This window comes from Syngnathus scovelli, chromosome 5 (genome assembly GCF_024217435.2).
Source record: "Syngnathus scovelli strain Florida chromosome 5, RoL_Ssco_1.2, whole genome shotgun sequence".
Taxonomy (NCBI): Eukaryota; Metazoa; Chordata; class Actinopteri; order Syngnathiformes; family Syngnathidae; genus Syngnathus; species Syngnathus scovelli.
In genome coordinates this window covers 16028037-16053077 of record NC_090851.1, presented here as the reverse complement: position 1 = coordinate 16053077, position 25041 = coordinate 16028037, and the positions used below count along the sequence as shown (strand labels likewise).

Here is a 25041-nt window from a genome sequence, read left to right as displayed (position 1 = left end):
CAAACAAATTTGGCAGCTTGCTTAAGAAAGTAACTCTTCGGTCCAATGTATATCAGGTAATAAATCCAAAATAGTGGAGCTTTGTATAATTGTTTAAAGGATGTACATGTGTTTGTTTTGCCAACATTTTCAGGTACACACAGTCAGATTTAGCACTTACGGAAGCTCAGTGTGGGACGTTGGTATAATGCAGTTAAGTATAATGCTGACTGCTCACGGTTATGCACTTGGCACCAAGATATCCAAGGCCACGGTTCGATGGACCTGTCAACCCCCTCTGTTGCCTCTGACAGTGGGGGAAGATGCCGGTCCGACCTGGTAGACCCAAACCACAGGCAGAACTTTTCCCACGAGCCGAAGCAGGCGGGGGACATTGAGTATGAGTGTACCATGGATCCATTGATGAGGTGGTCAATCGGAGCTGTGGCCGTAAGGTGGTTGGTACCTGTCGAGATGGCAATCCCGAAACCCACCCGACATTTGGGCACGTGAGCAGTTGGGCAGTGGTGGGTGAAGCATTTCACACCTAGGCCTTCAGTGATGTTCAACTTGGTCAATAGATAACTTTCATCATGCCAGCATTTATAACACCAGGACTGGAGAATAGTTAGAAACACACTTAAGCAATACTAGGCATTGCATCGCCTCAGTTGTGTACAAAATGGACTAGTTTCTCATGACCTGCTCAGAGGTGGTTCACGGCCAAGTGAATGTGCCCGCTGTTAGGTTCAAAATCAGCAAAAGGATCAGCAGACAATACCAGTGAGGCAGAATATTGAGTCTTTTCTCGTGAGGAGTGCATTCAGACTTACAGCAATCCGACTACACTAAAAATCTGTTTACACTCCTCGCTCTTTTTATTTGGGAATGCCCTACCCACAGTGTGAGACGATTAGCCCTTGAGGGGGGGGGGGGGGGGGGGGAAGAGATTGTGGCTTCGTCTCGTAAGAAAAGAAACAAAAAGTGACGCACAAAGTGTTGTGTGCAGATATGGCTATATCAGCAAAACAGTTTAAGCAATATTCCGAGAGATGAGAAGAGAAAGTGACGTTCTTTAAGGAAGATCAGAAGGTTCATAACGCATCGTTTGACGTGTTGTTTTCACGATCTGTTCTGGTGGACGCTGAGATGTCAGCAGTATCTTGTTTGACGCAACCGTCATCTCGCCCCCGACCCAGCCGTAATCCTTCTGTTCTGTTGTACAAGATAAGAATAAGCAAGGCAAAACAGCAAGCATACTGAACAGTAACATTATGAATAAGTACTCATTAGAGAACGCATGATAACATATATATAAAATTTTTCTAACAATTCCCCCCTGTTTATCATAAGTTCTCGGGGACTAACTTATCACCCATATGGCCACTTCAAAAGATTTTCAGCCAAGGGATCACATTTCGCAAGAACTAACTTACACTTGGGAGGAAAATGAGTCTTAATCGTCAAAGCCAGGAAACAAATCAGACAGGTTTACCACAATGGATTCGCTGACAGAGTCGTCACTAGAGAAAGAACTCCCGTCGATCGAAAGGTCATCCCTTTGGACGGAAAAGTCTCAGCTGGTGGAGAGATAGCAGTTGTAATTAGCTTATTAATTAAGGATCGGAGACAAGGAATGCAGCAACATCCACACAGGGTCAAAATGGCAGAGAAAACGGCAATGGAGACCAGGACCGAGGAAACCAGGGTGCGGTACTTTCCGAACACGTTCAACCAGTCGGTCCAAACCTCTGTGTGCACCCCACTGTGTTCCTTCATCTTCCCATTCAAGGTCCGCAGACCCTCAAGGGCCCGGGACAGGCTTCCGTCGGCTGCAGTATTATTTGGAATAAATGTGCAACATTGCTCACCAAACATGGCGCAGACACCGCCCTCTTTTGAGAGTAGCATGTCAAGGGCCATTCGATTCCGGAAAGCCATGAGGGAAATAGCGGCCAGTTGGGAGTGGACCGCCTTGAAACCCGCCTCGGTCCAGTTTCCAAGCCTCTGCACGTTGTAGTGGATGTAGTTAATCCTGTCAACATTTTTGTAAATAGTACACCACCAACACAGGGCGGATTCAAAACCAGCTGCTATCTGATTCACCAGCTTATACTCATCCGGTACTCCTCTAGGAACACCAATGGCGTCTATGTAAGTTGGATTAGCTGCGCCCCGCCATTCGGCGTTTCGCTTCGTTCTCGGCCACTATGCGGGCACTACGAACTTAGCAAAAGATGTTAGATCATAAGAGGACATTGGTATCAAATGAACAGGAAACAATAGGCCTACCAAAGCGCAAATTCCAGAGCTGTTTAAAGGCAACCTATCATAAAGTTTGTTACTATTACACCAAAACCAAATATCACTACGAGCAATGGGCAAAAAGGTGCAGTGACATTGGTCATGGACCCACACCATGGAGTAGGTAGGGCGCCGAGCTTCTCACCGGTACCAGGTAATCTAATGCATGTAAAATTACCCTTAGCTACATCGGACGAAAAAAAAGGGGTTTATATTTTGTCATAGAGGCAACAGGGTAAACCTTATCCCATTTAAAACAATCATGAGTGGGTGAAATGGATGGGTTTAACATTAAAACAACAGCACACTTAGGAACAATATTTGCAGGTCTGATTTTCAAAAGAGGTCTTGGACCCATGCATGCAATGCAACTGGTGTTAGCCATCTTTGCAGCTTGCTCAGCCATAAGAAGCCAGTTGTCGGTTTGACCGCTTATTCCTGTGGAGGCTACAAAATAGCTGTCTACATCAGTGAGGAGCATACTCGTGATTTTTGCTCCTGCTGACATGGTGTAATTATTTGTAATGGGACGGTCTGCGATCGACATTGTTTTATTAAGGCAAATAGCAATAGGAAAGCGAGGATCGATTCCAGAGGACCAGGCCCACAGTTGAAAACCCCAACAAGAAATGTCAACCAAGGTGGCATTTGGAGGACGAATTTGACCATCAGGGAGTGTAAGAGTCAAAAGGAGGCTTGTGCCCTGATTCTTCAAAGTCACTCGTTTAGCAAAGAACACAGCCTCTTCACTAGAACCAGAGAGCGGGGTGACCATTTCGAAACCTTTCAAACTTTTCATCGGTAAAATAATAGAAGAAGATGTATTAGGAGCCACAGTAAACATTAATGAGTTATTGTAAGTCCAAGACAAAAGCCATGGTACGCAAGTTGGAACGCGGACGGTTTCTGGTGTACAAACAACATGATCAAAAGGGGATTTTGTGTTGTGCTTATGTCTAGCAATTTTTCCCCATGAGCCATATTGATTAGAATCAGCGTTGGTAGTTGCCTGAGAGAAGAATGTTCGAGGCTCATGGTACTCTATCCATACAAATAAAATACCGTATTTGCCGGTGTATTGGTCGACCTTTTTCGATCCAAAATTGACCGAACAAAATCGACCTCGACTTATACACCGAGTCATAAAATTTAACTTCGTATTCATCGCTTCAAATGTGATGGTAACCAAGGCCGTTTCTCATGCATCTCATTGTGCGTTGCACTTAGAAAATTTGAACCGGGCGGCTTGCGCGAGTGCGCGGCCCGCTGGAAGTCCAATGAGGCGCCGCGATCTCCTCCGCGGTGCTTATAAACAGCCGATCTGCTCGGCGGGGGCTATTTTCGGCCACTTGGCGCGTGCGCACGGCCTCCCGGATGTGCCAGGCGGGTGCGCAAGCTCGCCGGCCGCTGGAAGTCCAATGAGGCGCCGCAATCTCCTCCGCGGTGCTTATAAACAGCCGATCCGCTCGGCGGGGGCTATTTTCGGCCACTTGGCGCGTGCGCACGGCCTCCCGGATGTGCCGGGCGGGTGCGCGAGCTCGCCGGCCGCTGGAAGTCGAATGAGGCGCCGCGATCTCCTCCGCGGTGCTTATAAAGTGCCGATCCGCTCGGCTTGGAGCTATTTCCGGCCTCCCGTTGGTGCCGGGCGGCGTGCGCGAGCTCGCCGACCGCTGGAAGTCGAATGAGGCGCCACGATCTCCTCCGCGGTGCTTATAAAGTGCCGATCCGCTCGGCTTGGAGCTATTTCCGGCCTCCCGTTGGTGCCGGGCGGCGTGCGCGAGCTCGCCGGCCGCGATCTCCTCCGCGGTGCTTATAAACAGCCGCATGCGCACGGCCTCCCGGAATTTGAACACATTTCGTCAATAAATTTCGCATATTGAATTTTGAAGTTTAATATAATGCAACAATTGAGCTCGACTTATACAAAGGATATATCATAAAATCGTAAATTTCCGTCGAATTTTAGGGGGTCGACTTGTACACCGAGTCGACCTGTACACCGGCAAATACGGTAACCCCCGAAAAAAAAAAAAATATATATATATATATAACAATAACACAACCCAGTAAAAGCAACCAAAAGCATATGGTAGACTTTGCGCAGGCTACAGCCCGATTAAAGCACTTTACGAATGACTCTCTAATGCTCATGTTTTGGATCTCCTCAGAGTCAACACCCTGAGCTTCGGGTTGGTGTCTTGGAAATTGGCTTCTGCTAGCTTTCGTGTCAACCCTGGATCTTGGCACCAGGATCAGGCACTATTACCAGACTTTGCTCACCTTCCGTACTTAGGTTGGGTCTGCGGAGATCACCTTTTTACAATAAGATAAATGCAGAAAACAAATAAATGCAGAAAAAACAATATTCTTTCCCTTCACATTTATGTAATTGGATATAAACCATATGTATTGTCTGAAACGGATACAATGGAGTCGGGAACTTTCCTCTCCGAGGTCTTAAATTGCCTCGTGAAAAAGCTGCAAAACCGTATGTCGTATAAATAGCTTCAACTTGTTTCACCATGGTTCTCGGGCCCCGCTTGCGGATCTCGATAGCCTCCCTGATCCAACGCTGGTGTTTATTTTCTTCAGTGCGGATGACTCTGGCCTTCTCCCAGTCCATGATGTGGTTTTCTCTTTTCTTTCTAGACATCAACATACACCATACAGACAACGGAGACATAAAAATAAAAGTACACAGAAAACCCACACACACCGACCAATACCTCCTCTGGACATCAGAACATCCCACTATACATAAACTGTCAGTTGTCAGAACACTATACGAACGCACAACAATAATCACGGATCCGGAGGACGTAGCACAGGAAGAACAATACATACAACAGGCACTTAAAAAATGTCAGTATCCACAATGGGCAATAACCAAAGGTGCAGAACAGGTAAAAAACAAAGGATACAAAACACGGGAAAAGAAAGAAACAAACACGGAAACAAGAACCCAGCGGAATGGTGATTTTGCCGTATGTGAGAGGAATTACGGAACGCATCAAAAGAGCCATGAATAAACACAACATAACCACACCTATCAAACCACATACAACACTCCGTCAAATACTGGTCCACCCAAAAGACAAAGTCAACCCGGATAACAAATGCAATTCCATATACGAAATTCCATGCAAATCATGCAATAAATCATACATTGGAGAGACAGGGAGAAACTTCATCACAAGAAAAATAGAACACAAGAAGGAGTGTGAGAAGGAGACGGCAACAAGACAAACAAGAGCAATAAAACTACAAGCAGAACAGGAGCACTACAAGTCAGCCATAACCGATCACTGTAAAAGAGAAAACCACATCATGGACTGGGAAAAGGCCAGAGTCATCCGCACTGAAGAAAATAAACACCAGCGTTGGATCAGGGAGGCTATCGAGATCCGCAAGCGGGGCCCGAGAACCATCAACAGGGATGAGGGAGCCTATATGCTCTCTCAAACCTGGAACAGCATTCTGGAGAGGTGAATGGACAGCAGAGGGCGTGGCTCACCTGTCAAATTTGACAGGTGAGCCGCGCCTTCATCCATCAGCTGATAAAGACGCGTCACCATCACATCTGTGACACTCTGATGAAGGCGGAAGAAACCGCCGAAACATGTCAGGTGAATAACCTAAAACAATTTGTTTGATATAAAAGAAACCAGTGAAGTGATTATATTTACGTATTATGTCCCCAAGCGGAATCATATAAATATTAAATAAAATTGTTCCGAGTACCGATCCCTGTGGGACACCACACGTAACATTATAAAGCTCAGAGGACGTATTGCCATGGACCACTCGGTGCGTCCTGTCTGATAGATAGGAATTGAACCAGCTTAGTGCTGACCCTGAGATACCAACACAACTTTTAAGACGCCCTAATAAAATATCGAAGTCTACAGTGTCAAAGGCAGCACTAAGATCGAGTAGTAACAATACAGACGACGTATTTGAATCCATAGCTATGAGGAGATCATTAGTCACTTTAGCAAGTGCTGTCTCTGTAGAATGATTAGCTCTAAAACCAGACTGAAAAAAGTCATATCGATTATTAGCGACCATGTAATCAATAAGCTGCTGCGCTACTACTTTTTCGAGAAGTTTTGCTATGAATGGGAGGTTTGAAACTGGCCTATAATTACTGAGACAGTCCGGGTCAAGATTCGCTCGCTTAAGTAGCGGTTTAATAATAGCGGTTTTAAAGGCTGTTGGCACTATCCCAGAGGAAACAGACAGATTGATTATATTTAAGACGGACGGTCCTAAAATTGGAAATAATTCTTTAAGTAGTTTGGCTGGAAGCGGGTCGAGTAAACATGTTGTTTGTTTAGCCGTACTAACCAATTTTGTAAGCATTTCAAGGGACACGCTTTTAAAATTTGAGAGGGTTATTGCATGATCCCCAGCGCTAGTAACCGGCGGAGCGATTGGAATGGTATTCTTGATCTCGTCCCTAATGGACTCAATTTTTTGAGCAAAACATTTCATAAACTCGTCAGCTGAGTGGAAGGAGCTATCGAGGGTCGGCTGGCGCAGAGTTAGCTTTGCCACTGTATCAAATAGGTATTTAGGATTGTTTTTATTAAGATTAATGACTTGCGAAAAATAACGAGTTTTTGCTAAAATAAGCGCATCTTTATATTTCAGGAGGCTGTCCTTCCATGCCTGATGGAAAACCTCAAGTTTGGTTAAACGCCATCTGCGCTCATGCTTTCTACATAATTGTCTAAACGTACGTGTTTCATCTGTGAACCACGGAGTTGGCCATCTACGGCGAGTTTTCAGACGTAGCGGTGCCACAGAGTCGATGGCTTTTAATAATGTCGCATTGAATTCATTTGTAAGATTATCGATAGAGCCGCTGTATGCGGAAAACATGGCGGTTGCCGGCGACAGTAACTCAGATAGCGCAGTTGCAGTCATGGAGTTAAAATTACGGCTGCTATAATTCTGATTGCTCTCTTGTCTTTGACAAGGAACTAAAATTTCAAATTTTATTAAGAAATGATCAGACAGAACAGTAGTGTATGGCAGTACTGCTATATTTGAGGTTGCTAGTCCCCGGGATAATACCAGATCTAAGGTATTTCCATTCTTATGTGTTGCTGCCTGTACAGCTTGCGTAAAACCAAACGTATCGATTAAAGTTTGAAATGCCGAAGTCAGTGGTTCTGACGGTAAATTCATGTGGATGTTGAAATCACCCATGATAACTATATTATCTGCATTTGTCACTAGATCAGCCACAAATTCTGAAAATTCATCCAGGAAGCCAGAGTAAGCCCCGGGTGGGCGGTAAATAACAACAAGATCGAATGACGGTAACGCAGTGGATCGCACAATGAGAACTTCAAATGTTTTAAATACGTGAATTGAGCGAGGCCTAAATCTAAGCTCAGAATTTGAGATGAGGGCGACACCCCCACCCTTTTTTTGAGGTTCGTGCCACATGCGAGCTCACAAAATTTGGAGGCGAGGCCTCGTTAAGTGGCAGCGGTTCATTAGGTTTTAACCAGGTCTTGCAAAGACCAAAAACGTTTAGATTATGTTCCGTGATAAGGTCATTAACGAGAACTGCTTTCGTATGAAGTGATCTAATATTCATAAAACCGAATTTAAGTGTAATCGGTTGATCAGGGTGCGTATCTATCGAAGGATTTTTAAACGGGATGCGAGTAAAATTGTGTTCTCTAGACCTAATATCACCTCTCAAAAGTTTATTAGGGCGGTGGGATGAAACGACGTGGGAATTTGATGATGAATATTTGTTACACGTGAAGTTATCTAAAACAGGCACCGTTTCATCAACAAGACCAGTCGGGACGGAGTGATTGGATTTGTCTACTACCCCAGTAGAAAGTGTGTTTATGTGTACTGCAGCACTATTTAAACTGTCGCGCTCTAGCCTACACGAAGAGCTATGTGTATGCTGAAAGTCTAGCCTAGCGCTAGTTAACTTTAACTTAACAGACTCCAAACCCATCCTCACAGGTGGTCTAATCACCTGTGCCCTGGCCTGCTCTAGAGTGACCTGTCATGAGAGGCTCAAACAGTAATCTATATTCCTAGAAAGAGTGAAGGCGCCTTCACGGTTAGGGTGAAGGCCGTCCTTCCTCAGCAGGTCGGGGCGGCCCCAGAAGGATGACCAGTTATCTATAAAATACAGTCCCTGCTTTTTACAGAACCCAGCCATCCATCGATTAAGTAGACTAATCTACTAAACCTCTCATCAGTGCCTCTCCCAGGCAGGGGGCCAGAGACAAATACTCGATGCCGACTCATCTTTCTGGCACGCTGTTGACTAGGCCTATTGCGAGTCAGCTCCCTAAGATTAGCTTCTATGTCGGGTGCTCTGCCCCCAGGAATACACATTACCGTGGCTGGATTTTTAAGCGTAATGTTTCGGGTAATGGAGTCGCCTATGACCAAAGTGCGAGGGCCAGTAGACCGAGATGACTTTGGACGGCTATGCGTCTTACCTGGCTCATCGCGATTAGCAAGCTGCTTGGGGCTAATGCTAACTGGGCTAGCGGGCTGACTACAGCCCGCGTCTGTGTCCGCCGCAACTACTGTTATCGCACTATTCTGCTCTAACTGGCGGACACGTCCCTCTAGCAGAGACAACCTCTCTAAGAGAAGGGTGCAGTTGGTGCACGAAGCCGTACATACCTCTTGGTCCGCTGCCATACTTTGTGTCCGAAGAGCGACGATCTGTCAGAACAACCCGGAAGTCCCGGAAGATGATGGTGATCTTGTAGGGAAAAAAATTGTCGAATTTATTCGTTGTCGACAATACTGGTCGCAAATTTGCATGTAGAGCATTTTTGAGTTGTTGATCATAGACAACAGTTGAACACTCTTTCTGGTCTGTGCCTAAAGTCTTCAAACAACTTATCTTGTTTTTGTTTAGTTCGGCCAATGTCTGTGTAATTTGCTCTACGTTGGAATTTTATTTTTATCCTGCCCAATAGTTGGTCAATTTGTATTTGTAATGGCACCCCGTTATATTCCAATGGACGGCCCTGGAGATCAAAAGGACTCCAGGTGTCTTTAACGCTTGCCCAATGTTTGGTTAAGGATGCCATGAAAACCTGTTGTACTTCATCACCTCTCAAATTATAGGAAGCAATGAGTTGTTTAATTTGGGATACAAAGACGGAAAGGATGGTTCGCTTTGCCGTGCCACAACATCTGTCTTTGTAATTTGATCATTTTTTTCATCTTCATTCATCACATTCTTAGCTGCGATTCTTAAGCGAGCTCGCGCTGACACTGTGTCATCATCTTCCTGTCTGTGCAACAGCAAGTTCTTTTTTATCTTTTCTTCGTCTTCCTTATCTTTCAATTTTCCTCTCATCTGGGAAAATGAGAATGTAATTTTGCTTTTTAATTTCTAATTTTAAGTCTTGCAAAATTGCTATATCCTTACTATAAACTGTTAAACATATCTTTAAAAACAAACAAAAACAATCTATGTTCCTGCAGAGACTCTTCAAAATGGGACCCAAATGTCAGATTACAAATCAAACCTCCTCCTTCACTCTCACATTTTTTTGATAGAACAGTCTACTTGGCTAGACACTGTCATATCATACTAAATAATGGCCTGCAAATTAAATATAATGTTGTTGCTGTGGTCCCTCAAAACATGTGACTAGAATTTGGACAATTACTAACCCCCATCAATTGAGAAATTATCTCCTCACTAAAGTCCTAGCCTGTTAACCTATCTGCATCAAGAAGACATTTGCAATGCAGGGGATTAGAGAATAATAATAACACCATTGATTTCTAATCATTAACCTAATTTTATCCAGTTCTACAATGTATGTTTTCTCTTACTCTCACATTTTTATGAGGGTTGGGCACTCTCCTCGTCGGACGAGTTTCTGCCCACAACCGTCATATTATTCTATAATTTCTAATTTTCACATTTAACAATGCAAATCTGGTAAACCATTGTCTAGCACACCGTTTTCGTGCACCAATTTAACGCAATTCCAACCTTTATAACGAACTGGTACACAAAGACAAACATACACAGAAACAAACACACGGGCCCACAACATAGACATGACAATCTTCCCAGCTGATAACAAGGGTGGGGGGAGCAACTGAAGTGCGGAGAGCCTCGCCACCGCCACGTCGCATAATGCAACCACCTCTGTCCAAAATATGCATTTGTCAAGATATTTTATATTTTCGGTGTCGACCCCTTGCATTTTAATTCATGTCTGGGTAGCGGCTTTTGTTTGCTATTTGATTTTCCCATGGTTTATTTCTCTAAATTTCGGAGTTGGCAATTCGAATGGCACCTACAGTGTCCTAAAGCCAATTTAATTCACAGGACAGTGGTAAAATATTCAGTGGTAAGTCTCCTTTCCTCTGCTTCCACACAAAGCCACTGTCTACAATCCTGTGGTTTTTACACAAAGGAGAGCTCAAATGAGATCACTCTCAGTCAAACCATACACACACACACACAATGCGCACTCTTATCGTCCCACAGGCAAGCAGGGGAGTCCGCCCTCCCGTGGATTTTAACAAACTCTAACCTTCCTATTGTGTAAGAAAAAACTTATTTTTGCCTTTTTCTTAAAGTAGATATAAAACCTATCTTTTCATGGATAAAGAAGCCAAACCAGCTAAACAAGAGTTAAGAAAAAACACCACAGATGGCAGCAGAAAGCTAACACATTAGGAAGGTTAACTAGGAGGCCCCACGACACCTCAGCGGAATTTAACTGCTCCAAATTACCTGTACTTCTTTAGAAAACAGAGGAGTCCGCCCTCCCATGGAATTTAACTGACTTATAAGTCAGGGGACTCCATCATCCCAGCGGAATTTAACTGTTTCTAATTGCACTTGATAGGATCTAGAATTGTCAAGGTTTTAAGTGACCTCTTGTCACTGCACTTTCATTACTTTTAACAGAATCAAGATTCGTACTCACAGTCTGCTGGGCCTTCTCCTCGGATGATTTCGTCAACCACTCCGGTGTCCAGCCGACTGATCGAGTCAGCCCCGTGAAAAGGGTTTCCTCTATATGCCTTGGCCAAGGACTTGTCCTGGGTCGAAAAGTCAGCTGGAATCCCGAAATAGGTCTATTGAGACCCCGGAACGAGCCCCCAAAAATCTGTTAGGTTCAAAATCAGCAAAAGGATCAGCAGACAAAACCAGTGAGGCAGAATATTGAGTCTTTTTTCGCGAGGAGTGCTCCTGTGTAAGACGATTAGCCCTTGAGGGGGGGGGGGGGGGGGGGGGGAAAGAGATTGTGGCTTCGTCTCGTAAGAAAATAAACAAAAAGTGACGCACAAAGTGTTGTGTGCAGATATGGCTATATCAGCAAAACAGTTTAAGCAATATTCCGAGAGATGAGAAGAGAAAGTGATGTTCTTTAAGGAAGATCAGAAAGTTCATGACGCATCGTTTGACGTGTTGTTTTCACGATCTGTTCTGGTGGACGCTGAGATGTTAGCAGTATCTTGTTTGACACAACCGTCATCTCGCCCCTGACCCAGCCGTAATCCTTCTGTTCTGTTGTACAAGATAAGAATAAGCAAGGCAAAGCAGCAAGCATACTGAACAGTAACATTATGAATAAGTACTCATTAGAGAACGCATGATAACATATATATACAATTTTTCTAACACCCGCTCTTGTCTGTTTACGAAGCTTCCGAATCAACAAACTCTCATCAGCAATTAAAACATATCTGGTGTGCGCACCTGTTCGTAGAGCTGTGAGTACACTCTGGTGTTGCCCAAAGTTTTCAAAAGCACCGTAGCTTGCAAGTGAATAGTGAATACGGCTAGTAAGATTATTGGTGCTTCGCTCCCCTCCCTGATGGACATTTACACCTCCCATCTCGCCCGCAAGGCAACCTCGATTGCCAGAGATGTGAGTCACCCGGCTCACTCTTTGTTTGACCTTCTGCCCTCTGGGAAGAGGTACAGGAGCCTGCGCTCCCGCACCACCAGACTCGCCAACAGCTTCTTTCTCCAGGCTGTTAGGGCCCTGAACTCGCTACCCCCTTCTGCGTAGCGTGCGGCACTGTTGCGCTATTTTCGGGAATGTCTGCTGTACGCGCACTTGCTCCTTTTTTTTTTTTTTTTTCTGCTTCTCTTATTTATTTATTATTGTTGTGTTATTTATTCATTATTTATTCAGCACGCTTTTGTTATACTTGTTTACTTGTTTGTCTGTTGTGAGCCATGTCTTGTCACCGTGGGATAGGGGGGAACGAAATTTCGATTTCTTTGTGTGTCTTTGGCATGTGGAGAAATTGACAATAAAGCTGACTTTGACTTTGACTTTTGAAAAAAAGTGTCCAGACGTGTTTTGGTGTCTCACTACCTTGGTTAAAAAAATCTAAGTTTGCAAATCCAGTGTAGCTTCTCACACCAAATTGATTCTTTGCGTACAAAAGGCATTCCCAGCAGAACAATTTGCGGCGTCCACCAGAAACCGTAAGCCACGGGTACCGCTCGTAGTTGCTTGCGTGGGTGGGAATGGTGAACAAACCCCTTGTCCGCCTGGGACAGGTTAGTTAGCTCGGGGGTCAGCCGTCCTCCTATAACGAGATCTAGCTTTTGTTGAAAAGATTGTTTTGAAAACGGCCTTGCCAGTATATCAGCAACCACAACCACATGTTGCTATCCTTTGGCCATTGTAGGTTAAAAATGTTTTTAACCGTTAACAGTTCCAGGGGTGTGACTCCTTTGATCTGAATAGCACTGCCGTGGCTCAAACTAGAAAGTATCCATATCCAATCACGCATAAATGTTACGTTTAACATGAGGCTAGCTCGAGGGCCTTACTGACACAACTCGTGATCTGATTGGCCATCACAACTATCCATCAACTGTATTTGTCCGTTCACTTATAGTGAACAGATGCCCGCATTGGTGATTCTAAAGGCCCGGGGAGCTTTCATACAGCCTGGCAACATAAGATAGCTGAAAACTGATTGGATGAAAACTCTAACCTAGAAACAACAGCACTGGAAGGACCATAATATAACGTGAAGAGAATATGAATACTTATAGATATTTAGGGAAAGTAAATTAAAAAATGAAATAAACCTTTATCATTATTATGATTTATGGTTATGTTAGGCCAGCAAGAAGGCCTTGCTGTCCCTGATGGCCCACCACTGGAAATGGGCAAGGTCAAGGAAAAGGATTTCCACACAGCTTTGAGGAAATTCTGGTTCACAATTGGCAGCTTAAGAGGGTGGAGCAGCGCACCTTTAACACTGTGTATAGTGAAAATGGGATGCTGCTGACCTCAACTTGGGGCGTATTGAGTCAGTGGAGAGCCAGATGAGGTGGCTCAGGCATCTTAGTAGGATTCTTCCTGCCCCAGTGAGGTGTTCAGGAGGGGAGGCATCTAGAAAGCATCCTAATCAGATGCCCAAGCCTCCTCTCTGGTTCCTCTCAAGGTGAAGGAGCAGTAGCTCGATTCTGAGTCACTCTAGAATTACCTATCTGATCTCTAAGGGACACCCTGCGCAGGGATCTAATTTCAGCCGCTTGTATCTGGGATCTCGTTCTTTCGATCACGGGTCGTACTTGAGGGTAGGAACAACGTAGATCAAAGTCAAAAAGTCAAAGTCAAAGTCAGCTTTATTGTCGATTTCTCCACATGCCAAAGACACACAAAGAAACCGAAATTTCGTTCCCCCCTATCCCACGGTGACAAGACATGGCCCACAACAGACAATCAAGTAAACAAGTAAACAACAGCGTGCTGAATAAATAATGAATACCGTATTTGCCGGTGTACAGGTCGACTTGGTGTATAAGTCGACCCCCTAAAATTCGACGGAAATTTACGATTTTATGATATATCCTTTGTATAAGTCGAGCTCAATTGTTGCATTATATTAAACTTCAAAATTCAATATGCGAAATTTATTGACGAAATGTGTTCAAATTCCGGGAGGCCGTGCGCATGCGGCTGTTTATAAGCACCGCGGAGGAGATTGCGGCCGGCGAGCTCGCGCACGCCGCCCGGCACCAACGGGAGGCCGGAAATAGCTCCAAGCCGAGCGGATCGGCACTTTATAAGCACCGCGGAGGAGATTGCGGCCGGCGAGCTCGCGCACGCCGCCCGGCACCAACGGGAGGCCGGAAATAGCTCCAAGCCAAGCGGATCGGCAATTTATAAGCACCGCGGAGGAGATCGCGGCTGGCGAGCTCGCGCACGCCGCCCGGCACCAACGGGAGGCCGGAAATAGCTCCGAGCGGATCGGCACTTTATAAGCACCGCGGAGGAGATCGCGGCCGGCGAGCTCGCGCACGCCGCCCGGCACCAACGGGAGGCCGGAAATAGCTCCAAGCCGAGCGGATCGGCACTTTATAAGCACCGCGGAGGAGATCGCGGCCGGCGAGCTCGCGCACGCCGCCCAGCACCAACGGGAGGCCGGAAATAGCTCCAAGCCGAGCGGATCGGCACTTTATAAGCACCGCGGAGGAGATCGCGGCCAGCGAGCTCGCGCACGCCGCCCGGCACCAACGGGAGGCCGGAAATAGCTCCAAGCCGAGCGGATCGGCACTTTATAAGCACCGCGGAGGAGATCGCGGCGCCTCATTGGACTTCCAGCGGCCGGCGAGCTCACGCACCCGCCCGGCACATCCGGGAGGCCGTGCGCACGCGCCAACTGGCCGAAAATAGCCCCCGCCGAGCGGATCGGCTGTTTATAAGCACCGCGGAGGAGATCGCGGCGCCTCATTGGACTTCCAGCGGCCGGCGAGCTCGCGCACCCGCCCGGCACATCCGGGAGGCCGTGCGCACGCGCCAAGTGGCCGAAAATAGCCCCCGCCGAGCGGATCGGCTGTTTATAAGCACCGCGGAGGAGATCGCGGCGCCTCATTGGACTTCCAGCGGGCCGCGCACTCGCGCACGCCGCCCGGTTCAAATTTTCTAAGTGCAACGCACAATGAGATGCATGAGAAACGGCCTTGGTTACCATCACATTTGAAGCGATGAATACGAAGTTAAATTTTATGACTTGGTGTATAAGTCGAGGTCGATTTTTTTCGGTCGATTTTGGATCGAAAAAGGTCGACCAATACACCGGCAAATACGGTAAATAACACAACAAATAAATAAATAAGAGGAGCAAAAAGGAGCAAGTGAGCGTACAGCAGATCAACCAGTAAATTGAGAGCTTTGCCTTTCGGATATGTTCCTTCTTCACCACAACGGACCGATGCAGGGTCCGCAGAACAGCAGACGCTGCTCGGATCCACCTGTTGATTTCCTGCTCTGTCCTGCCTTTACCCGTGAACAATACCTCAAGCACATCTCTACTTAGGGCAAGATCTCATCCCCAAACCGGAAAGGGAATTCCACCCTTTATCCACTGAGGACCATGGTCTCAGATTTGGAGGTGGTGATTTTCAAGTCAACACTCGGCTGTGGACCGCTCCAGTGAGAATTGAAGATAACGGCTTGAAGACGACAGTACCACATCCGCAAAAAGCAGCTACTTTATTTAATTTTTTGAAACACCCAGACACACATCAACCACTCTTGTATATAATAATTAGAAATTACTTTAACTGGAAATGTAATGTACTACAGTACAGAGGAAGAACGACAAATGAGGTCCTGTCTGTATGTTCTGCCCTCAGAATTGTTTTCATGATGTAAGAAATGTTTTCTATGTAAAGAAGCATACACAATGGTTATTTGTCGTTCGGAAGCAAACCGGAAATGTATTTTGAAATGCACCGGAAGCTGCGCATGTTTTTGTTGAAGCGACTTGACATCTGATGAGTGGAGAGACGTTGGCGTTACTCGCGTCATCTAAGCGGAACTTTCTCCTCTCCTTATGCTCACGGAATCAACGGCTGTAAGTTATCATTGTTTTATTGGATAACTTTATTATTGTTTATAAGATAAGAAGAAAACTTATAGAAGAAACTAAGTGTGTTTGTTGTTTCACTTGCAATTTCACTCGTTGTGTTTAACACTGAATCGAAATAAAGGGAGCAAGACGCTCTGAATCCTGGCTCAAGTGTTCTATACATGAGTTTGGCTGGCTGATGAACTGTGACAACGTACATGAAGTACATAACGCACAGGGAGATCAGTACACTGTATATGGGAAACAAGTCACATAGTATATTGTGAGGAGCACGTACAGTTTTGAGCAGCCTGTGGTATTTTTTACTGGCCAGCAGGTGGCGACTACTGATTGCAAAATGCGTCCATACGCTACAACCGGGCCTTCTCGTCATTTCAGATAACAATTGATAACAAATTAATACTGTAAAAGAATGAAATAATTATTATTGTTATTATTGTATCTTAATAAAACAGTTTAAGTGTCATCTCAGTTTTTAATGATTATCATTAATATTATTATTATTACAACCCGTCCATCCATCCATTATCAGTATTATTATTATTACTCTTATGTTAATTGTAATAATTCTTAAGCGCAAATGACTTGCGCCAAATTCTTTCTCTTTTAAAGTACCCTTTTTGGGGGGAGAAGGGGTGGGCACATTGTCAAACAGTAAATAGGACAAATTATACTCTTTCAGGGAAGAAAGTTCCAGCACTAAATAGCATGGTTCAAGTCAGCGTTGACAATCCATGGCCAACCCTAACCCTGGAAGTCTAATTTAAAAAAACAAATCTAATAATTCTATAATAATTACAAATTTCCATAGTTAATTAATAATTCTGTAATTAATCAGGAATTCTGTTCATTGTAATTTTATTGAAAAGAAATTGGTATTTGATTTATCCATCCATCCATTTTCTGAACCGCTTAGTCCCCACGGGGGTCGCGGGCGTGCTGGAGCCTATCCCAGCCGTCATCGGGCAGTAGGCGGGGGACACCCTGAATTGGTTGCCAGCCAATCGCAGGGCACACAGAGACAGACAACCAATCGCACTCACACTCACACCTAGGGACAATTTGGAGTCTTCAATCAGAAAACCCACGCGGGCCCGGGGAGAACATGCAAACTCCACACAGGGAGGGCCGGAGGTGGAATCGAACCCGCACCCTCCTAACTGTGAGGCGTACGTGCTACCCAGCGCGCCACCGAGCCGCCCGGTATTTGATTTATCACAAATAAATTTGATAACACACAATAGAAAGAGATTTTTTTTTATAAAAAAGTCAACTTTTAACTAATTGCAAATCATACATTTAAAATTATAATTTATGATAAGATGTACTTTTTACATTTACAGTACAGTTAACCTTTGATATTTTCTTTCAGATGTGTTTGTGTGCATAGCATGTACTATTAATGTCACGACTCGTCCCCGGTTGTTTTATTATGTGTATGTTACCATGGTTTCTGTTCGCGTCGCCCCTCCCCTCCTGTGTTACCTCACAATCAATGTAATCACAGTCACCTGCCTCTTGTTACCTGTCATGTATTTAAGTCCTGTCTGCCCCTCACTCCCCTGTCGGATTGTTCTCGTCTCTCGCCTGTAGTCTCGTCGGTTTGTCTTTCGGTTTAGTTAGTTTCTCTCCAAGTTGGTCTGTCGGTTACCTCTGTGTCCGTTCAGTTATGTTTGCAGGTTCTATTGGTTTGTTCCCCTCATCCTCCCTTCCAATGACCTTTTCACTCAATAAACCCTGGTCCAAGCTGCAACTCATCCATAACAGAACAATCCGACCACTTCAGCGACCAGCGCCTGAACCAACCTCCTCCACGAGCTCCTGCCACAACGCCTGATCCACGTCCGTCGTCGGAGCTTGTTCCAGCGCCACCAGCTCCGCGGCTGCTGTCGGACTTCGCTCCAGTGACGCCAGACCCACGGCCGCCATCTGCGTTCTTCCTGGCGCCATCGGCTCCGCGGCCGCCATCGGACTTGTCTCCAGCGACGCCAGACTCGCGGCCGCCAGTGGGGTTCCTCCCGGCGCCATCAAACTCGCGACCGCCATCGGGCTCCACCCCAGCGTCGCCGGACCTGCAGGCGTCGCCGGACCTGCGGCTGTCGCCGGACCCGCGGCCGTCGCCGGAATTCTTGCCAGCAACACCGGACCCGCGGCCTTTGCCGGACCTCTTGTCAGCTGCGCCGGACCCGCGATCGTCCTTGGACCCGCTCCCACTGTTGCGGTGCGTGGTGACTCCAGCCTTCCGAATAATGCCGATTGCGGTCCGGAGTCATCCTCCCTTCCGACTACCTTTTGCCTCAATAAACCCTGGTCCAAGCTGCATTTGGTCGCCCTGGCTCAACTCATCCGTGACAATTAAGTGTGTGACAAGATATCGCAATGCTCAACCTGTTAGGGTTTTCCAGGAGGACGTGCTGCATTGTCGACAAGCCAGCGTCCATTAAGAGGACCTGGAGGAGAAAGACCTGGGAAGGAAATTCTTCGCTGGGCCAGCATCTTAGGTCTGCCTTCGTCTGACAGAGGTGGATTGACGGGACCCGGCAGTGCAACGAACCAGGGGACAAGTAAGTTAAAGGCCTGAAGTTGTGTTGTGTTGTTAAACGCGTAACACGTAGAGGTGCACGGGAGCCAGCTTGGGTTCTAGTCCCAGTGGAAGAAACAGGTTAAGAAAGGCAGAGCTTCTTTTTCGTTCATCGAAGAAGTGTGTAGACTCTTTGTTTGTTTTTCCGAGCTGAGGGATCTGGCTTGGGTTAAAGTCCCAGTGGAAGGAACGTGCTAAGAAACACGGAGCTTCTTTTTTGTTAATCAAAGAAGGGCGTAGATTTTTCTTTGTATGTTTTTCCAAGCCAAAGAACAGCTTGGGTTCAAGTCCCAGTGGAAGAAACGGGCTAAGAAAAACAGAGCTTCTTTTTCTTAATTGAAGAAGGGCGTAGATTTTTTCTTTTGTCCGTTTTTCCAAAGCTGTTTGGGAGGGTTTTACACCCATCCCTGGATAGGCCTAAAAAAGCGCTGGAGTTTGTGTGATTGAGTGTGTGACTGGTAGGATAAATTGACTAAGAAGCAGTTCTAGCGTTGATCCATGGCAATAAAACAGGCTAGTAATTTGTTGAAAGGTCAATTTAAACCTGCATTGAGGATCCTCAAAGAAATAAATAAGTAATAATAATAATAATAATAATAATAATAATATTTTTGAGAAAAAGAAATTGTAAAACCTAAAACTACTAGAATTAAGATGGGAAATAAAAACGGTAAATCTCTACCTCTTGACGGAGATGAGAAGTACATGGCGAGTAGATTTCTTAATTGTATGCAATATATGCCGAAGTGGAAGAAAACGTATGGAGTAGAAAGGAAGTTGAGAGTTCAAGTGGTAAAGAAATGCAACTTGCTTCTAGAAGATAAATAAATAAAATTAGAATGTGCTGTCCTCGTGTGCATGGGAGGGACCAGCTCATGATCGACCACAGGAAATGGCCAGCCTGTGACGAATCATTGGTGCTGGGAACTACCTTTTGCGTGTGAGAGCTGTGCATCTGTGTGCGTATATGTTAAAATGATGAACATTGGCTAAAGTTTTAGTATAAAAAAAAAAATTTGCTAGACTGTGGTCTATCCAATTTGCACCGCAGAACAGAAATGATTTTGAAAGATAAAAATGAGAGGAAAAAGAGAGAAATCTGTTTGCAAGCAGAAACTAATCCATACTAGTGCATGTTAAGTGTCAAGCCCACATGAGAAATTCGAAGAAAAAAAAATGACAGAACATGCTTTCAGGAATTGGAAGAAGCTAAATTGTGAATTTAAGATTTTGCAATGCTACATTTAATAGGAATAATTGATTGGTTGTGTTACAAGATTATACTAAATTCTAAATGCAAGCTAAATCTGAGAGATTGAGTTCTTCAAATTTAAAAACAAAGAAAAAATTCAGATTAATTTGCCAATTGTTTGTTTTAGTTAAGTTTTTTTTTGAATTGGTGGATTGTTCTACCAGGAAACCTGAGTTGAAAATGATATATGAATGTTGTGTGGTGAGCTTGGATGAATTGGGACCAATGTGATAGAAAGACTCCTTTTTGGAGACTATGTGTGAGATGCAAATGAACATTGATGAATGATAGCCTGAATGAAAAGAAATTACAGGTTGAATGGTTGAAGTTGTTGGCGACTACTATGGAAAATTAGTAGAGCGACTTTGATGAAAGAGTGATTTTGAGCAGGTTGAATGTTAGAAAGAAACACGTAGCTTTTGGGTTGATAATTAACTACAAAAAAAAAAAAAACTGGAGAACCAGTAACACATGTAGAAGATGTGTGAACTGAGAAATTGAGAAGCGTTTTGGAAAGAAAGTCAAATTAAATGATGATGGAATCGTATGTACCGTATTTTCCGGACTATAAGTCGCTCCGGAGTATAAGTCGCACCAGCCATAAAATGCCCCAAAAAGTGAAAAAAAACATATATAAGTCGCTCCGGAGTATAAGTCGCATTTTGGGGGCAATTTATTCGACAAAATCCCACACCAAAAACAGTCATGAACGAGCAACAACAGGCTAAACGATAGCAACAACAGGCTAAACGATAGGTATGCTAACGTGACAAACACAAACAAAGAGCTGAGAACGGGCCTGACGTAACATATAGAGTGATTAAGGACAACTATTACATGAAGGACAACAAACAATGAATAAATAAGAGTGTTGAATAAATGATAAATAAACAAATAATAATAAATAATAGTAATAAATATAAGAGGACCAAAAATGGAGCAAGTGTACATACAGCAGACAGTGGACTTGGATATGGTGCTTTAAAGTGTTAATTGGTTTATTTAATGTTTTTTCTATTTTTTATGTTTTGAATATGTTCAAGATAAAGATATAAAAGCATGTGAAGTGATCAACTATACTAAAAATAACATGGGAAGTGGTCAACTATACTTATAAGTGATGTCTTAATGATCAAGTAAAAATTTGTGAAAAAAAACATATATAAGTCGCTCCTGAGTATAAGTCGCCCCCCCACCCAAACTATGAAAAAAACCGCGACTTATAGTCCGGAAATTACGGTAGTAAAGAACGCATTCTCCCAAAAAATTTGTCAAGGTGTGAGGCATGGGCGTTGCCAAGCCTCAAAAGGAGGGAGTGAGTAGGACAGATAGTCGAAGATAGTAATAATACAACACTTTATGACAATGAATTTTCAAATACATTTGGTGTTATACTGTGGTAAATTTTTTGTTCTGGTGTAGATAGGTTAGCAACACGAGAGATTTAGAGGTTCAAAAGAAAGACAGTTAAAAGAAAACATTTTTGATTTGGACAATTGCAGGCTAACAGGAACATAAGAACGATAAGAACTACGAGAGTTGCAAACAACAGATGAAGAGCAGTCCTTATTATGATTATATGATCAGGACGCTCAAACTGTGTCAAAGACAAATTTACTGCCGCCTGATCTTTCCTCCTCACAGGTCGACAACCCCATCAATCCAGGAGACTGGGTCTACATCAAGGTCATCAAAAGAAAGAACTGGGCCAGCCCGCGGTGGGAGGGACCGTTCCAAGTTTTGCTTGCTACTCCCACGGCGGTAAAAATTTCTCAACGGCCCAGCTGGATTCACCTCAGCCATTGCAAGTTGCAGAGAGTGCTGGACCCCTAATTCGGAGTGGTGGGGAAGGCTGACTAGAAAGGGGCCCCATCGTTTAGGGTGAGGCGTCTCAATGTTGGTGAAGAATTCATCGATCCCCACTCCGCTAGGCGAGGGGATGTCCCGGTGTCTCTGCCATCCTAGTAGCAACGGGGCTCCATATGCCAGATGGATCCTCTGCTGCGTTGTGGTTGGAGCGGGCTATGGTCTATTGACTCATCTGAACAGACCAAATGACAATGTTGCCCGTGGTAAACGATGGTCACATGATGAGAACTTTGAAGACTGGTCATGGGACCCCAGAAACCCATACGAAACCAAGACTTGGTACCGGTATGTCAGGTTCACTGTGAGAGCTCACACACAGGAGGCGTGCTATGTGTGTTCGAAACTCCCCCCTTCCTCCACGCAAGTTCGCTTGGAGGCCAGAGCAATGAATGTCACTGAAGCGAAACGTATGGCATCCATGCTAGGAGTTGGATATCAACGCCGAGCAGTCACAATCAGTGATGCCGACCCATCCCACTCTGGACTTGCAGATGGTGCCTATGATGAACACTTCTGGGCAAATCTGTGACTGTTAGAGGATGAACAATACCACAAGTGGCCTACACGGAGAGACCAGCTGGAGTGAATTACACATGTTACATCCAAGGTAACAAGACCCACGTCTGCATTAACGACGACTGCTCTCCAGGAGGAAACTGGATGGGAGCTTTGGACATCACCGCTGTGTGCCAGGATGAGAGAGCCGTTTTCAAGGTGTAAGGGCTCTACTACCGACATGGCTGCACCATCGGACGGGACCTACTTCATCCAGAGTTTCAGAAGCACTGCCTCACCTGCATCCTATGAGTGCACGTGCCTGTTCAGAACGGATCGTGGTTTTGTGGTCACCAGAGTTGTCCGATGCAGCCTGCCAACTGGACACGAGTGTGTGTGCCAGTGTGTGTAACAGAACACACCTACAGACTAGAACATCATCAGCTGACGAAAAAACGAGCACATATACAACTTCTTAGGCGTGGCAGATGTGATAATGATAATGAGACGTGGATTGCGTAGATGCTGTTCTGTTGAGCATGGTTTACGGAAACTTGTTGATTTGACCATCAAATATGCTTCGCAAGTGATGGATACAATGATGTACTGTTTCTGTGTTTTTCTTTTTATTTTTTATTGATAGCATTCTGGTCGCCTGTGGCACAGGGGCCGTGTAAGAATTTTCCTGCTAATAACATCTGGCCAGCAGGTTTTTCGCTTACACAATAAGTTTGATCTGGGGTATTGAGGTAATGCCTCATCTTCACTGGAAAGTGTTGCTATCATTGTTTGTTGTTTTTATTTTTGCTGTTCTTCTTTCTTCATTATACATATATATATGTTTTTTTTCTTACTTGTCTTTGTTGTTTGGGGTGACATAATCATATGATAAAACAGGAGGGAGATGTTAGGGTTTTCCAGGTTATCTTTATCGTAGGATTATGTTGGAATGTAGACTATAATGACTAAATCAATCTTGTCTTGCCCTCACAATGCAGAGTAAGATGAAGTGGTTGCTTCCTCTGCTTGATTGACCAGCTGCAGGGGAAGCAATCAAAGTTGTTCTGATTCCCACAACAGTGTAAAACACCCCCTGCTCTGATCTTATCAGAGGCCGGGTGTTCACCAAACCTGTCCACTCACCCCCACTCTGTTCCTCCTAATAAATATGCCCTTGCAGGGAGGAGACTTTTAGACTTTATTCGATCATCGCTGTTCAGACAGCGACGAATGGACTCTCCACCTGCAGGTGTCTAAAAGAACTTGCTTGTCTCCCTTGTGGTTCTTGCAAAATAAGTTGGAGTGAGCACAACTCTAACACAACCCCTTCCCAATGGAAAATCAAGGTCAATTCTAAGTTCACTCTGCTGTTAGTTTTATATCAATCCACATTTTATCTGGTCTTACAATAGATTGCATACAGGACTGTCTCAGAAAATTAGAATATTGTGATAGTTTATTTTCTGTAATTCAATTTGAAAAACACATGTCATATATTCTGGATTCATTACATATCAACTGAAATATTGCAAGCCTTTTATTTTAATATTGCTGAGTATGTCTTACAGCTTAAGAAAACTCAAAAATCCCATCTAAAAAAATTTGAATATTTCCACAGACCAAGTAAAAAAAAGATTTAAAACAGCAAAACAAAATCACACATTTGAAAATGTCCATTAATGCACTCAGTACTTGGTTGGGAATCCTTTTGCACGGATTACTGCATCAATGCGGCGTGGCATGCCCAGGATGCTTCAATAGCAGCCTTTAGCTCATTTGCATAGTTGGGTCTGGTGTCTTTCAGCTTTCACAATACCCCACAAATTCTCTATGGGGTTCAGGTCAGGGGAATTGGAAGGCCAATCGAGGGCTGTAATGCCATGGTCAGTACACCATTTATTGGTGGTTATGGCACTGTGGGCAGGTGCCAGATCATGCTGGAAAATGAAATCATCTCCATAGAGCTTTTCAGCAGACGGAAGCATGTAGTGCTCTAAAATCTCTTGCTACACAGCTGCATTTACTCTGGACTTGATGAAACAGTGGACCAACACCAGCAGCTGACATGGCTCCCCAAACCATCGCTGACTGTGGGAACTTCACACTGGATTTCAAGCAACTTAGATTTTGCTTCTCTCCAGCCTTTCTCCAGACTCTGGCGCCTTGACGTCCAAATGAAACAAAACTTGCTTTCGACTGAAAAGAGGACTTTGGACCACTCTGGAACTGTCCAGTGCTTCTTTTCCATAGCCCAAGTCAGACGCTTCTTCCATTGTCTTGAGTTCAGAAGTGGTTTGAGCATGGGAATAAGGCTATTGTAGCCCATTTCCCGGACACGTCTGTGAACAGTGGCTCTTGATACCTGGACTCCAGCTTCAGTCCACTGTCTTTGAAGCTCCCCCAAATTCTGGAAGCGACTCTTAATGCTGTTAAGGCTGCGGTCATCTCTCTTGGTTGTGCAGCGTTTCCTGCCACATTTCCCCCTTCCAACAGACTTTTTGTGGATGTGCTGAAACTGCACTCTGTGAACAGCTTGCTCTTTGAGAAATTTCTTTTTGTGTCTTACCCTCCTGATGGAGAGTGTCAATGATGATCCTCTGGACAGCAGTCAGATCAGCAGTCTTCCCCATACTTGTGATTTAGTTTACTGAACTAAGCTGTTTTTCAAGGCTCAGGA

At 44.7% G+C, this 25041-nt stretch overlaps 1 protein-coding gene and 2 long non-coding RNA genes across 9 annotated transcripts in view; 2 read left to right on the top strand and 1 right to left on the bottom strand.

Moving 5' to 3' along the window:
• Nucleotides 1-775: 775 nt before the first annotated feature.
• Nucleotides 776-14667, bottom strand: LOC137840285 (uncharacterized). The gene is made up of 2 exons (XR_011086818.1): nt 11244-14667; nt 776-9040 (listed from the first exon to the last, which is right to left on the bottom strand). It is a non-coding gene; the product is annotated as an uncharacterized lncRNA (long non-coding RNA).
• Nucleotides 921-11020, top strand: LOC137840284 (uncharacterized). Its single transcript, XR_011086817.1, has 2 exons — nt 921-5768; nt 5814-11020. It is a non-coding gene; the product is annotated as an uncharacterized lncRNA (long non-coding RNA).
• Nucleotides 14668-15421: 754 nt separating the features above from the next.
• Nucleotides 15422-25041, top strand: part of glra3 (glycine receptor, alpha 3) — a 166161-nt gene continuing 156541 nt past the window's right edge. For 4 of the 7 annotated variants that reach the window (XM_068650585.1, XM_049721544.2, XM_049721541.2 and 1 more), the window contains exon 1: nt 15427-16152. In XM_068650585.1, coding sequence (XP_068506686.1) covers nt 16073-16152 — 80 coding nt within the window. In that variant the 5' untranslated portion in view covers nt 15427-16072. Of the gene's footprint in view, nt 16153-25041 lie in introns of all 7 variants that reach the window. The other 3 variants (XM_068650584.1, XM_068650583.1, XM_049721542.1) reach the window with 3 other exon arrangements.